Below are 14,745 nucleotides of genomic sequence, written 5' to 3' on the forward strand. Positions count from 1 at the left end.
AGGCATGGTGAATCACTGTACTTTGCATGATTGGAAACAAATGCGTGATTGCGAAATGCTGTGGTGTTACTTTTACAAAGACGGTCAATGAAAAAAAGAATGTTGACCAGGGCAATACTTTGAGTTTACACTTACAGCTTGTCCAAGGTCATTCATTATTAATACTATTAGTAATATCTTCGTTAAAGACTGATGGCCACAGCTCAAACATGAGAGGTTGAGCTTTATTAGCTCCACCTTGCAGAAATTCTGGATACTATTATTTTGCTTGTCGTATTATAGGAGAATTTACGGTAACTAGCGGTATTTACCGGTAACTCGCGGTATTTACCGGTAGCTTGCGGTAGACTGCGTACAGCGTACCGGAAAATAATGTGGTATCGCCCGCGCATTTTGAATGGCTGCATCTGTATGAAATACTGCAGGGAGGCACACACACAGCAACATGAACAGCCAGCCAGCACCAGAGCTTCTAAACCTGGGCTTGAGTGTTGCTGGTTTTCTTCCTTTCTAATACTGTACCTTGATCGATTAGGCCTTTTTAATTATTTTCTGTTATCATACAAGCCACAGTTTTACTTTCTTAATAAATTATCATCTCTGTCAGTTCCAGAACTCAATGCAGTCTAAATTGTGTCAGCATTACATTTGTTCAATTTGAGGGTAAATTAAATAATCAGGCGCTCTGCTGCAAGAAAACTACGCAGACACCAGGGTTAGGAGGACACGGAATGGGAAACTTGTACATAAATGCCCACAAAAGCGGTTTTAGTTGTGCAAGCTCTGGTGAGTGTCTTTTTTGATGAGTTTCAAAGGGAAATAGGTTCATATTCGTCTTCCCTGACGCAAAACACTCACATTCATGCGAAGAAAGAGCCATTTCCTCTTGTGAATATTCCCTGTGTGAACAAAATCTGAATAGTGCTGATTTTAAGTACAGCTAAAAGTAGTTTTATTTTCTGAGGCCGTACTAAATGTGTCTGAAAATGCTTCTAAAAACACAAAGGAATAAATTTTATTAAATGCCAATTAGCATTAACTTTTAGAACAAATGCAGATCTAAATATTCACCTATTTCATGTTATACTTCTCGGCTCGTGAGTGCTAGAAATTATTTTTAGCTACAACGTTTTGTGCACTGCCAATATGTCTTGATTGTGTGTGAATACATCCCAGAGCACCTAAAACTGGGAATCAGTGAAATGGTGATGATGAAAATCTTTCAGGCACAAAAAAACTTAATTGCACATTCTTTAATTCATTTTTTTTATGGAGCCACATCTTAAATCTTGTCAGCTCTTTTTTCTCTATTTGAATTGTAATGATAACAAGTGGTCTCAAAGTCACCGAGCTCACAGAGCTTCAACAACAGATGAAAATGGAGTAACAGGCTAAAAAAGCTGAAAGGAAGAATTGGGGAAAGGCAACGCAAGGCACAGAATGGGTAATTTAGATGCAGATGCCAAAAATCTGAAATTCTCTTCTTCACCTTGTCACAGAAACAGCTTGAAAACAAAGAGGAAAGCAGAAAAAGAAACAGAACCCTTGCACCAAGTTCTGGATGTTTGTCTGAAAGGCCACAAGCATGTCTTCATTTTCAACCAGAAAATTAATGGGCTGTTTCAGTAACTTAAAGTATGTAATTAAAGTAATAATTTAACAATATATGTAAATGTTTTATGATATGTCTATGTTGCGAATGTCTGTAGATTGTATCTTATTTTGAGTTTTTGTTTTGTTTCACGTTAATTTTATAAGGGAAAGTGTCACAATGTGTCTTTTATGTGTCGCAAAAAACTGACTTGCTTTTGACAATATGTGTCATAGAGAAGACTCCCTTGCCCCCATCTTGATTAAAATACTTTTATTTTTCCAAAATCTGGCAATGCCAGACAGAATTCACATTCGCTGTAGCCAAATGGCCTTGCAGATCAGATAATCAAGGAACGAAACAATTATCGCGATTTTCAACGGAATCGCTTTAACTTGCTATTGCCTCAAACACATTTCCTGGTGTATTGTGTTTTAAAGAAGGTGGGAGTTTTTTTAAATACATTTTAGAAAGTGTAATCTATACTAAAAAGCTGTATTTATTCAACACCACTTGATAGTTACATTAATAGAGATAAGAATTCAAGTTGATACTGTTTAGACTTTTAATTATTTTAAACTGTATTACAGCATCGAGAGAGAGATTTCCATTTGAATCGCAACGCATGTTTAATTAAATGTCTTTATAGATTCACGATCTGACAATGCAACGTAAATCGTTACCTTTGTCTTCTGCATAATAATGTTAACCTCTCTGTCCAGCAAATTAATAACAGTAATAATAATAAACTTTATTTTATATAGCGCCTTTAAAGGTGGCTTCTCAAAGCGCTTTACAGGATAAAAACAACAATAACAACAACAATATTGTATTTCACTGCACTTTGACAGATCGTCTTTAAATCATCTGTTGTCAAAACTTCCCCGCCTCAAAACAAGAACAAAATTGCAGCAATTTTATTAACGGGCTCTGAGAATGCCCGTGGTCTTTTTACTGATAAACTTGTGTTAACAAAAACACAAGTTTGCTTAAGAGTTGTTAAACCGGTTTTTATTTATTTTTCGGCACAGCCAGCCGGCTGTCGAGTGGTATTAAATGCAACTTTTTTGTATAGATGACTTTTCTCAAATGTATTTAAAAATAAAAGATTACAATTGGCACGCCTGTAGCTTTTTTACTAAACCTCCTAGAGTTACGAAAACACTTGCTTTGTGTACAGAGTATATTGTGACTTTTTTCACAGCCTTCACTATGTCATTTTTAAGCCATTTTTTTACCACGCTCGAATATTCTTCTCTCCATATCTTTGGAAGGGAAACACAGAGAGCCTTCAAACCAAATGCATTTTAAAGACCACAACTTTTTAAAATATTCACAGCCTCCACATAAAACAATCAGTGAGCTAATTCTCTTTTATTAAACCTCCGGTTTTTCATTGATGCGTAATTATGCACTAACTGGAACCCAGGGGGGACTGCTGTGTACACACGTACACAATGCAAAAAATACTGCCCCCCCTCCAAAACCCCTTTTTTTTTTGCTTATATTAGTACTTCTCATGTTAAGAAAGTTAGGTGTTAGCATAAACTATTAGTAATCAATAGTTTCAGAGAAATCAGAGAAGAGGCTCTGGTGAAATTTCACTGTGAACTGAAGAGTTAAAGTGTAAAGTGTCTCCTCCTTTAAATGGGAAGAGACATGATGCTTTAAACAAGAGAGTGTGGCATTACTTTTTGTCAATGAAAAAGTGTGTGTTTTTTTTAATCCCTGGCAGAAACGGGCTTCAATAAGAATCAAATAATAGGTTTATTCCATGCTGAATAAAAGAAGAAACAAAACACATTCCATAAGAATCAGTATACTGTAGCTTCTGGGAAATACATTTTTCCTGCATTAAAGTTTAACCCATTCAGAGCACCCTACATTACAAACTCCAAGCATTTCACCCTCACTCATGAAGAAGGATTCACAGCCGAAACGTAGCAGTATTGTATTGCAGTAAATCTTTATATCATTATATCTATTTTTTATTTCTTTTGTAAAAATTTAAAAAAATCGTTTGTCCAGCCTAAGAGGGTGGTCTGTTCTCATTGACAGCTGACACTCCTCCATACACTCAAGAGAAAAATTAATAACGCCAATGTAAACATCGTATTTGCAATTTGTTGATAATAGAAATGTAAAGTTCTCTAAAGCTTTCTCAGTCAAGTATGATAGTTTACCCAGGGAGCTGTGTAAGCATGCGTAGGCAGCAAAAGATCAGCTAAACTGGGAAGATGCGACACCGAAGATATTATTAATAACCTTTTAAACCTGAAGGGAGATCTAAAGGGATCTTAATACCCTTAATACCCTTTATTAATAGGGATCACGTGAATTTGCACCCTACTGCTGTGTACATACAGTACGAACATGTTGTGATATTTAGAAATATAAAAAATGTCAATATAATGCTAATAATATTAGCTATTTTAGTTTTTCAAAGAAATTTGTATTTGTTAAAAAAAACTGATGGTAGCAGCTGGGTTTGAACACTCAACCTCAGGATTACAAGTCAGTCACTTAAGCAATCACACCACCAAGGCAGTCATGTGACAAGCATATCTCAATGGAATGTCTTTTACTACTGTTTGTGCAACAGTACATGAATATAGTTAAACCGTTATTAATTTCTTTAGATACGCGATTCCATATTATATTCCCTATTAATCAAATTCTAAAAGTATGCTTGTTTACTCTGGTATCGAGCGAATTCACAGAAAAGCTTAAAACTACCACTTTTCTCACAGAGTACTGTATACTGTATAAACGTCCAGTACAGTAACATGGGCATAGGGACCAAGGAGCACGTAAAAACGTTTCCGAAATAACCACATGTAAGACTTTGATGCTTAAAATGTTTAGGGAGAAGTGGAATACTGGTGTGTATGTTTTCTTTAAAATACCAAGACCAGCCATATACAGTACAGTTTGCATACAGTAATATGTTTATGTTACTAAATCAATATCTTTTATGAGCATGTGAAAGGCATGGTGAATCGGAGATTCTCAAGAATTACTTTGCATGATTGGAAACAAATGCGTGATTGGATCAACGAAATGCTGTGGTGTTACTTTTTATTCTTGAAAAAATAAAGTATTTTCATTTACAAAGACAGTCAATGAAAAAATAAAGTATTTTCGTTTACAAAGATGGTTACAAAGAATGTGGACCAGGGTAATACTTTGAGTTTAAAGCTTGTCCAAGGTCATTCATTATTAATACTATTAGTAATATCTGCGGTAAAGACTGATGGCGACATGAGACAAACATGAGAGGTTGAGCTTTATTAGCTCCACCTGGCGGAAATTCCGGATACAATTATCTTACTTGCGGTATTATGCTGTATTATGCGGGATTATACAGTTTTATACGGTAACCCGTGTTATACTGCGACAAGCGCACTGCGTTTTAACGTGGTATCACCCGCTTGTTTTGAATGGCTGCATCTGTAAAATGTGCAGTGTTCTGCACGCTTTGAGTTCGTCAAGCACTCATCTCTCATCGCCATAAATGTTGTGTATCTTAATAAAGAGCTGTTCTTATATTTTATTAACTACATAAATCACATCCTTACACCATATATTCCTGCCTTCTACTCTCTCGTTCTGTTGTCTTGCGATGTCTACTCACTATACTACAATATGAAAAACCTATTGATAAATTCAGGCAATTAACTATTAGTACTGTAACAATGACTAACCTAATTCACATGTGAATTTATGACAGGTTACTAAAAAGTTTTAAAAAGGTCGAGATTATTGCTTTACCCATTGGTTTCTATAGTGGTTTGGTCAAAGCTTGACTAAATTAACAAAAATATATAAGACGTGGACAAGGCCATGGGTAGGTCAATAGCAATTTTATTCACTTTTGTGGTTTTATTGCACTCAAAACAGAGCGTGGGAAATCTTTCTTGGTCAAGAAATTGTAGCCTACTGTAATGTGTAATGTGTAATGTGTAAACAGGTAATGAGCTAATCCTCACTCAGCTTGCAGTTCTCCTGACCTGTGAATACCCCAGATGTTTTTTTCAAAATTTAGACAGATTTTTTGAAGTTATCCCAAGTCAATTGCTTTATCACATGGTGGTGACAACAGACAACCAACAGCGAAGCTACCAGCATTGAGAGGGACCTGCAGGATGTCACCACAGCCAGCCAGCAGAGGGACTCATGACCCTGGTGGTAGGCACTGCCAAAATGTTGCCCAGTGTGATCTATGGGAATTGGAGATTCTAATACAATGCAATGTCTTTGAGTGACTATATTCTGCTTCTATAGCTGTCTACCCTCTAATTGACATTAACCCTTACACGCTAGCAAGCAAAGTGAGCTAGTAGTTCACAAAATGATCTATGGAGAAATATTAACACAGGCTTACACATTGTAGCTGATACAAGTGCTCACTTTGTTGAAGTCTGCACTATATTTATATCAATATATTTAAATTCTTAATATTTTAAGTTGTCGTTAAATTGTTGAGAGATGTGCTGCTAAAACATTTAATTAAAATTTAATGATCGTTTTCAAAACAGTGGTGTAGATAATTGCTATCTAGATGAAGGCAGTCTGCAAGAATTGCATTATATATATCGATAGTTGTAGATATTACTTCACAGAATTCTTAAACTCAGTAACTTTCCTTACTCATTTTGGCATTACTCTGCTCGGTCCAATAACGTTACATGTGCAAAATATAGTTAATATGTCAATGTATTTGGCTGACATGCCTAAGTAAAAACTATGTTTTGTGTTTGGAGAGGCATGTACTTCAAACTAATGAACAAATAAAACTATTTCATAAATGTAAAATTATTAAATGCCACTCACAAAATTCAAAAGTATTGAAAATATTTGTGTTTTGTCTTTGACTCCTCATGTCAAAGCTATGATTCAGAATATATAATTAGACCTTAGTGGGACCTGGAGGACAGCATAATTGAAAGGAGACTGAATGGAAACACTATATAATAAATGCTGAAATTTAGAAAACAAATGTCCCGGCCACTAGCTGCTACAAAAAAAACAAAAACAAATTAGGTTTACTGCTGTCAACTAATGGGTGCCCAGCTCATGGAAGCATTTCACACTATTGCACTATTGTGCATCACCATTTGTATTGGGAACATACTATATTACATATTACACTGAGAAGAATATACTTTTTAATTACAATTCACATATCTATAATACATTGCATGGGATAAACTGGGTTTAACAAGTCAGCATGTTTTTGTTAAGGCTTTTGCTATTTACTCGGCTAGGCAAATATGTCATTGATGAAGCCTGCTGTATACAAGGTGATGACAAATTTAGTACGTTAAATATTAAATATTTAGTATGTCAAATACTAAAAGCTCTAGTTGACAGAAGATCTAAGTAGGAGTTTTATTTTTCCCTGTAGCACCAGGATGCTGACATACAGCGCTAACAATATTGGTTAAAGATTGTTTAAATTAAAGCATGTTTAAGTTGTTACAGTGAAAAGAGTTCACAAACTTTTTGTCCTAGAATCTTTGTTTACATTAACATGCAAGCTCAATGTCAAAAAAATCTCTCCCCACACCTCGTTTACTGTCCTTGATGTTTGACAAAACAAACTGCCAGACCCCACTGTTTTGCTGAAACATTTTAAGCTCATTCTGATCTTCAAGTTTAACTATGCATTAAATCTGCAAATGTTTCTTCATGCTTAAGAACATGATGGTGATGTAAAGTTTAACACATACTACAGCGTGACATGTCTAACTGAATTTCAAATCCCTATTTTTGCACATTTCATCTCTTGCATCCCTCCTCCACCTTTGTCCACATCTCACTCTGCAGGTGTCTCAGCTTCCATGTCTTCAAAGGAGGGAAGAGGGAAGAGGTGGAATTCAGGGGAGATTTTGACATTATTTCATAACATTCCTCATCTTAAATGTTTGTAGTTCATGGCCTTTTTAATGTCACTTTATTCTTTTAGATCATAACTATGTAACATACTGTACATAGTGGCTTTAATGATTGGTATTTTAAAGTAAATATACATTTAAAGACTTCAATTGAATTTTTGTTTAAGAGCATCTTTAAGTTCCCTTACTCTTTCAAAGCATCCTGGAGATTGTTGGTCTGACCAGCTTGGACTTTGATAGTATTCACAAGTTTTCTAACTCTACCCCTCAGTGGTTCCTTCATTTAATCATTTTTAATATTGTTTTAACATACTGTGATATATAAAATAATAAAAATGTCAATATAGTATACAGATGCAGCCATTCAAAATGGGTGAGGTATTTTGCGGCATACCGCGGTGGGCGTGTCACAGTATCACGCAGTATCACGTGTGTCACGTGTGTCACGTGACTAACTATCCGGCGTCGCCTTGTAAAACCGCCAGGGGGAGCTTAACCTCTCATGTACAGCATTTGAGCCTTTAATTTTGAACTGTGTATTACAGCATGTTAATCATCAGTCATTAAAATGTTGGTATATATTATGAAAGCAAGATTGCTCAGTTGGACAGAAGTACACAACCTACCTTCATCAGAAATATTTATGCATCAAAGCCTTTACTGAAGATATTACTAATAGTATTGATAATGGATGACTTTGGACAAGCTGTATACTCAAAGTATAATTTCTTTAGCACATTTGTACAAGCACTTGGAATCTGTCCAAGCCATACTTTGTCAGGCATTTTGTTTTACTTCAACAGGGCATAAAAACTTCCTTGCTTTTAACAGGGCGTTTCATAATTTCTAGCTACGAAAATGATTTAAAATGCGACACCTATCATTCAACTAGAGCTTAAAATATCACAAGGAAAAATACACACCGGTATTCCATTTCTCCCTAAACATTGTAAGCTTCGAAGTCTTTAACTAACGTGATACCGGAGTCAACAAGCATACTTTTAGAATTTGATTAAAAGGGAATATAATATGGAATCGCGTATCTAAAGAATTTAATAACGGTATGATTATATCCGTGTACTGCGGCAGGACTGTGTAAGGCTGTTTCGCCTACCTGATCATGCGAGCTGTCTTGTAGCCTACTGGTCTAGGTGCGTGACTACCAGTTGGCAGGTTGTGTGTTCGAATCCAGCTGGTGCTGGACTTTTATTTTAACAAACATTTCTTCGAAAAAATAGGTAAGCGATATTATGGACAATCAATTGACTTTTATATTTCAAAATATCGCAACATGATCGATATTTGCGATATTTTGAATATATCTTCCCTTCTGACAGCGGTTCCTGCTTCTATTGTGTGTGTGTGTGCAACAGTAATTTTTTATAGAGAAATGGAGGCTGGACAGTATGCGTTACAATATAAACATTTATATTGATTTAAATCGTGTTCTGATTTAAATCGCAAACGCGTGTTTAATTATGTGTTTTTTAATCATGATCAGGCTAATGCATTTCTACATTTTCTGTATGAACCAGCTTAGAGGTTCATACAGAAAGACAGCTTGTGTTTAAATTGAGTGTAAGGTAATTTATGCTTCTAAAGTCATGGTCAGTATTGTTGTACTGTGCTGTACTGTGTCACATTATTTTATAGCGTTTTTATTGCGTTATTAAATCCGGTGGCGCTGTGTTAGTTTCCTGACTCACATAATTTAAACTGCGACACTGATCATTCATCTCTAAATAAACTTTATTTTATATAGCGTTTTAAGCAAATAGGTAATTAGATTGCTCATAAACCTAATCACTTTTTCTACATAAACACAGCGTGATTGCTCTCTGAAAATGCTTTTCCTTTATTTTTAAAGTAGGCTCAGATTTCAACTATAGATCGTATTATTATAAACTTTCTTGGAAAAATTTATTTTATGTAAACCATGTTTGCTATTAATTCATTTAGGGCTAAAATACGTTCATTGTCTTCTAATCGAGTCGAGTTGACATTGGAAGCCTGCCACACCCGGACCGTTAAACCAACGCATTAGCACGTCAAAGCCCATTGAGCCAGTATTGGCTTTAGTATCCCCCCCTTCTCCCCTCAATTCAATTCAGTTCAAGGTGTTTTATTTGCATGACAGATGGGTACAAGCAGTGTTGGGTACTGTATGTATATTGCAACGCTTACGGCAGACAGGCACTGTGTAGGAGCCGACGCACCAGAGCAGCGCCTGCAATTTTTATATTTATAACTTAGTTTTTAAAATTAGTCAAGCAATACGAAGCATCTCCTTTTACTTAGTGCCTGAGCATATTGCAACGCGTGTGAAGCCCATAAACGATATTAATTTTGGAACTTAAACATACAGTATATGGCTGGTGAATACACACCAGTATTCCATTTCTCCCTAAACATTTTAAGCATCGAAGTCTTTAACTAACGCGATACCGGAGTCAACAAGCATACTTTTAGAATTTGATTAAAAGGGAATATAATATGGAATCGCGTATCTCCAGAATTTAAAGACCAGACAATCGCAAACTCGTTTTCAATAAAATTATTTTATTAATTCAGCAGTTTGTGAGAGGGACATCCAGCAGGGAGAGACACACACACCGGTTTTCATTGACAACATTGTTTATTTTTCCATTCCTCTTGTCTAACAGGAATGTTTTGTTTGTGGACAGACTGTTAGACAAGAGGAAAAGACCGCCTCCTCCTACGAAGCATTTCGTTGATCCGATCACGAATTATTTTCCAGTCGTACGCAGCAAGGGTTGAGAATCTCCGATTCACCATCGTACTAATGGTTTCCCGGAGATTGGGTTAAAAAAAAACAAAAAACATACTAACAACTGTGCCATCCTACTCCTTAGTTAATACATTTTATTATTCATGAACAGTTAAAATTGTTAGCAAAATATTTTGAATTATATTTAACCCTATTTTTTCTTTAGTTTTGTATTTAACTTATTATATGATAGTCAGACTTAATGTATATTTGAACAATGAAAATATATTTTTACAAGATTTTACATTAAGCACTTAAAATTAATATGGTTAATAATAGTAAACTGTAACATGCTGTAACAAGATCGGTTACAAGAAGAAAATGCTTTCAGAGAAAATGTTTCAACCAAACCTGTTCCCACACACCCCGCCCCCACTACCATTAGAATATACACAAACATTTTAGCGTTTCATTCTGAGCAGAAGACCCTCACACCTGAAGAGTGCTGGCTGTGACGAATTAAACCGGTTTTACAGGTTTCAATCACAGACCATGTGACATGGGACTCAGTAAACTACAGTAACACCGTATTTGATAACGCTTTAAAAACGCTATAAAATAATGTGACTTGGCACAGAACAAGTTTACAACACAGTACAAAGATAAATGCTGACCATGACTTTAGAAGCATAAATTGCCTTACACTCAATTTAAACACAAGCTGTCTTTAGCCCTCTAAGCTGGCTAGGCTCAGAACACACAGCTTCATTAGCGAATACATATGCAGGACAACCAGAGAAGACGTTTTACAGAGGATGGATTTTTAGGAACATCCCATCAGACATCCCATCATATTCACAACGTGAAATCTAGAAAATAATATTACGTAACCAAAATCCGCAATATGGAAACAGAACCTGTGTAATTGTTGATAGATGATGTACTCGTAACATTTTTTCAAGACGAACTACAACATTTAAAAAATGACTTGTATGTACTTGATATCTCTAATCAATCCACGGGTCGCAGCACAAAACGAAAGTAAAACGCATACCGTTTCTCGCTTCTTATTGCTCAAAAGTAATTTGACCGTATGAAATGCATAATATAAACCTAGAAACATATACGTGAGCAGTACTTAAGCACTGTAGTATCGGTGTTAAGACATACCTCTCAAATACTGTAAATCAAGTTAAAAATATCTCAAGACCGATTCTGGTCGTAATGAAACCATGCAAGGGAGTTTTTATGTCCGTTGCAGTTCTTTTGCAACATGAATATAATTATATCGTTATTAAATTCTTTAGATACGCGATTCCATATTATATTCCCTTTTAATCAAATTCTAAAAGTATGCTTGTTGACTCCGGTATCACGTTAGTTAAGACTTCGAAGCTTACAATGTTTAGGGAGAAATGGAATACTGGTGTGTATTTTTTTCTTTAAAGTACCAAGACCAGCCATATACTGTATGTTTACGTTCCAAAATTAATATCGTTTATGGCCTTCACACACGTTACAGTATGCTCCTATTCTTTTTATGCTCAGCTACTAAGATTTCCCTTCAGTGGTAAAATTCAATATCTACAACGGGCACAGTAAAGGCGTTTACAGTAAGTCTTTCTACGACAGACCAACGGACCACGAGTGCCCCTGTCGGTCAACCAATCACGCACCGCGGTATCGCGTGTCATCTTACCTGCGGTATCTGTACTGCGGTGTCTGTACCGCGCACTTTGAATGGCTGCATCTGTATAATAAATACTGCTCATATTGCTCCCCAGGACTATTAAAGACAACTTTTCCATCCTACAGGATGATCCCTCCACTGGGTGGCCCTCTTTTCTGACCACCACATTATCTCATATTGCAGACCACCTAATCTGCGTAACCTTCTTGTTCACAGCTCCTTTGACCGCCCTCAGCAACCATCCACACCAGGCACTTTCCCTTGCAACAGAGCTCGCTGTATCACGCGCAAGTACATATCTAACACCACACTCATTCAAGGACTCTCAGGACAATTCTGAACCACTCAGATGACATCTTGTACCTCCAGCACCCTTTACTGTATCTCTTGCAGTAAATGCCCAGCCACCTACATTGGGGAAACAGGAAGGAGACGGAGACCATTTCAGAGAACATATTAGGGCTGTGAAGATTAAAGATTTCTCCAAGTCTATTGTTTCTCATTTCACCTCTGACAGCCAATATCACACTAATCTCTCCCTCTGTGTTCTCAAAGATGGTTTTCCTAACTCCCACTTCAAAAAGACTACAGAAACTAAAACTATCCTGCAGCTATGATCACACCTTTCCCCTTCTCTCAACGACAGACTAATTTTCTTCAAAATTCTCTTTATTCATTGTAGGTTTCATTTCACACCTCTCTTCACCTATCCTGACTTCACACTACCTGATTGGCCACTCTGTCTGTCTCCTGCTCCCACCTCCTGCCCCTCTTCTCTCCCAGCTTTTGTTCTCCCGCTACATTACCTTTGCTTACTGCCCTGTCTTTCTCACACCTGAAGAAGGCTCCACGGCTGAAACATTGTGTTTTCTTTCTTCTCTTTTCAGCATGGAATAAACCTATTACATGTTCCTTTAATTCATATTATCTATCATATTTTATTATTAGAGAAAGAGTCTTTATTTGTTGATAGTACAACTTGTGCATTGGCTGGGAATCAAACCCAGACCTTCCATGTGGCAGGTAAGAATTCTACCATTCTGCATCACTCCGTTTTGATGAGCTAAATTAATCCTGTAGCCTTTTCCATTTTCTACAAGAGTTTCAATAAAGCTACAAACGTTTCATTTTCCATTACAACAATAATGACAGAAAGATGTAGTTAAGCACGTCTAACATTCCAAAATCCAAGTGACTGAGTTAATGAATTTGGTTATGAAAATGTTTATGAAGAAGGTGGAATTCTGTTGTGCTACTTATTTTTTATTTATAGCTACCACTCCCTTGTAAATATATTATATTTATATTTACTAATCATTAATGATGTTCAGAAATATTATTATGCTTTAATTATTTTAACTGATCTTATCCACTTATCGATCCTCTTTGGCCAGTGAAAAAGTTAAGTTTGGCAAGCAAACTCATAGCACAGTGTGTAACAGTGAGTTTGCCACAAGACTATTGACGTGCATTTTGAATGGCTGCGTCTGTACTAAGTTTTAGTCTTGATTAAGAAAAAAACTGTAATCTATTAAGAAGTGACATCACTACTGACAAATAAAAATCATATGTACGTCTATGTACCCATATCTTGCCTTTGTGGTGGAATAAATCTAATTTATCATTTTCAAATTCCCTGATTTAAATCCCAATTATTTGCTTCACATTCAAATGCCTGATTAATCCCTGATTAAGGGAAAGAACAAAAGTGGAAATGGATACCCCATTCAGCACTTACCTTTACACTTGCAAATAATGCAGGCATGGTTGTCTTGCTCAAAGCCCTCTGGACAGTCTTTGTCACATGGCAGTTCAGGACACTTCTTGCAACGACAGATTTCACATCCATGCTTGTTCTTCCTGTGCAAAAGAAAAACAATAAACATCAACAATGATGTAGCATTACAGTCTCACTTGAACTAAATCCCATGTTTGCTAAAGGTGTCTCTTCAAGCACAACAGAGCATGAAAAGTCATACAGGTCTAAAACATGTCAGGTGAGGTTAACCCAAGTATTGTTTTTGACGCTTTGTCCTAATTATGAACAAAACACTTCCACTTAAAAAATTAATTAGAGGTTATATCTAAGAGCAGCATTCTGTATTATTCCAAAGTAAAATTACATGTGTCAATCCTTTTAACCATCCTATCCAAAGACACTCCAAATTGTCTTAGAAAAGTGGAATGTGTGTCTTTATTATGGCTATTCATAACAAAGGAGACTTGAAAGAACAGAAAGAACAAGAAAAAAGCCAAAGGCAAAGCCAAAAGGCATTAACTAAGATTAATACAGAGAGAGAGAGGGTTTTGGTTAATGAATAATTCAGGTAGGCACCTTCAGGGTGAAAGCACTTTGAAACATCTTCCTAGTATGCAGGGCACATCTCAAGACATTCACATAAGGATGAAAAAAAGGCCACTACATAGCAGAAGTGAGAAGTGTGGAATACACAACCAGCATATATGTATTAAAAGGTTATTTATTTTTTTCAGAAGTGTCTCACATACAATCAAAATCAATATCACTATCAATAATCAATATCTTAACCATCAACAATCAACACAGCTCTTCTAGTCACATACAGATGCAGCCATTCAAAATGCGCGGGCGATACCGCATTATTTTCAGGTACGTTGTACGCAGTCTACCGCAAGCTACCGGTAAATACCGCGAGTTACCGGTAAATACCGCTAGTTACCGTAAATTCTCCTATAATACGACAAGCAAAATAATAGTATCCGGAATTTCCGCAAGGTGGAGCTAATAAAGCTCAAACTCTCATGTTTGAGCTGAGGCCATCAGTCTTTAACGAAGATATTACTAATAGTATTAATAATG

At 36.2% G+C, this 14,745-nt stretch overlaps 1 protein-coding gene across 11 annotated transcripts in view; it reads right to left on the minus strand.

The window, feature by feature from the left end:
- The window catches only part of crim1 (cysteine rich transmembrane BMP regulator 1 (chordin-like)), a 632,333-nt gene that overhangs the window by 134,334 nt on the left and 483,254 nt on the right, over positions 1–14,745 (minus strand). For 9 of the 11 annotated variants that reach the window (XM_088625109.1, XM_088625117.1, XM_088625112.1 and 6 more), the window contains 2 exons: positions 13,645–13,766; positions 12,270–12,314 (listed from right to left, as the gene is read on the minus strand). In XM_088625109.1, the coding sequence (XP_088481235.1) occupies positions 12,270–12,314; positions 13,645–13,766 (167 nt within the window). The remainder of the gene's footprint in view (positions 1–12,269; positions 12,315–13,644; positions 13,767–14,745) is intronic. The other 2 variants (XM_088625113.1, XM_088625110.1) reach the window with 1 other exon arrangement.

The sequence above is a fragment of the Lepisosteus platostomus genome, chromosome 3 (assembly GCF_059453375.1).
Source record: "Lepisosteus platostomus isolate fLepPlt1 chromosome 3, fLepPlt1.hap1, whole genome shotgun sequence".
Taxonomy (NCBI): Eukaryota; Metazoa; Chordata; class Actinopteri; order Semionotiformes; family Lepisosteidae; genus Lepisosteus; species Lepisosteus platostomus.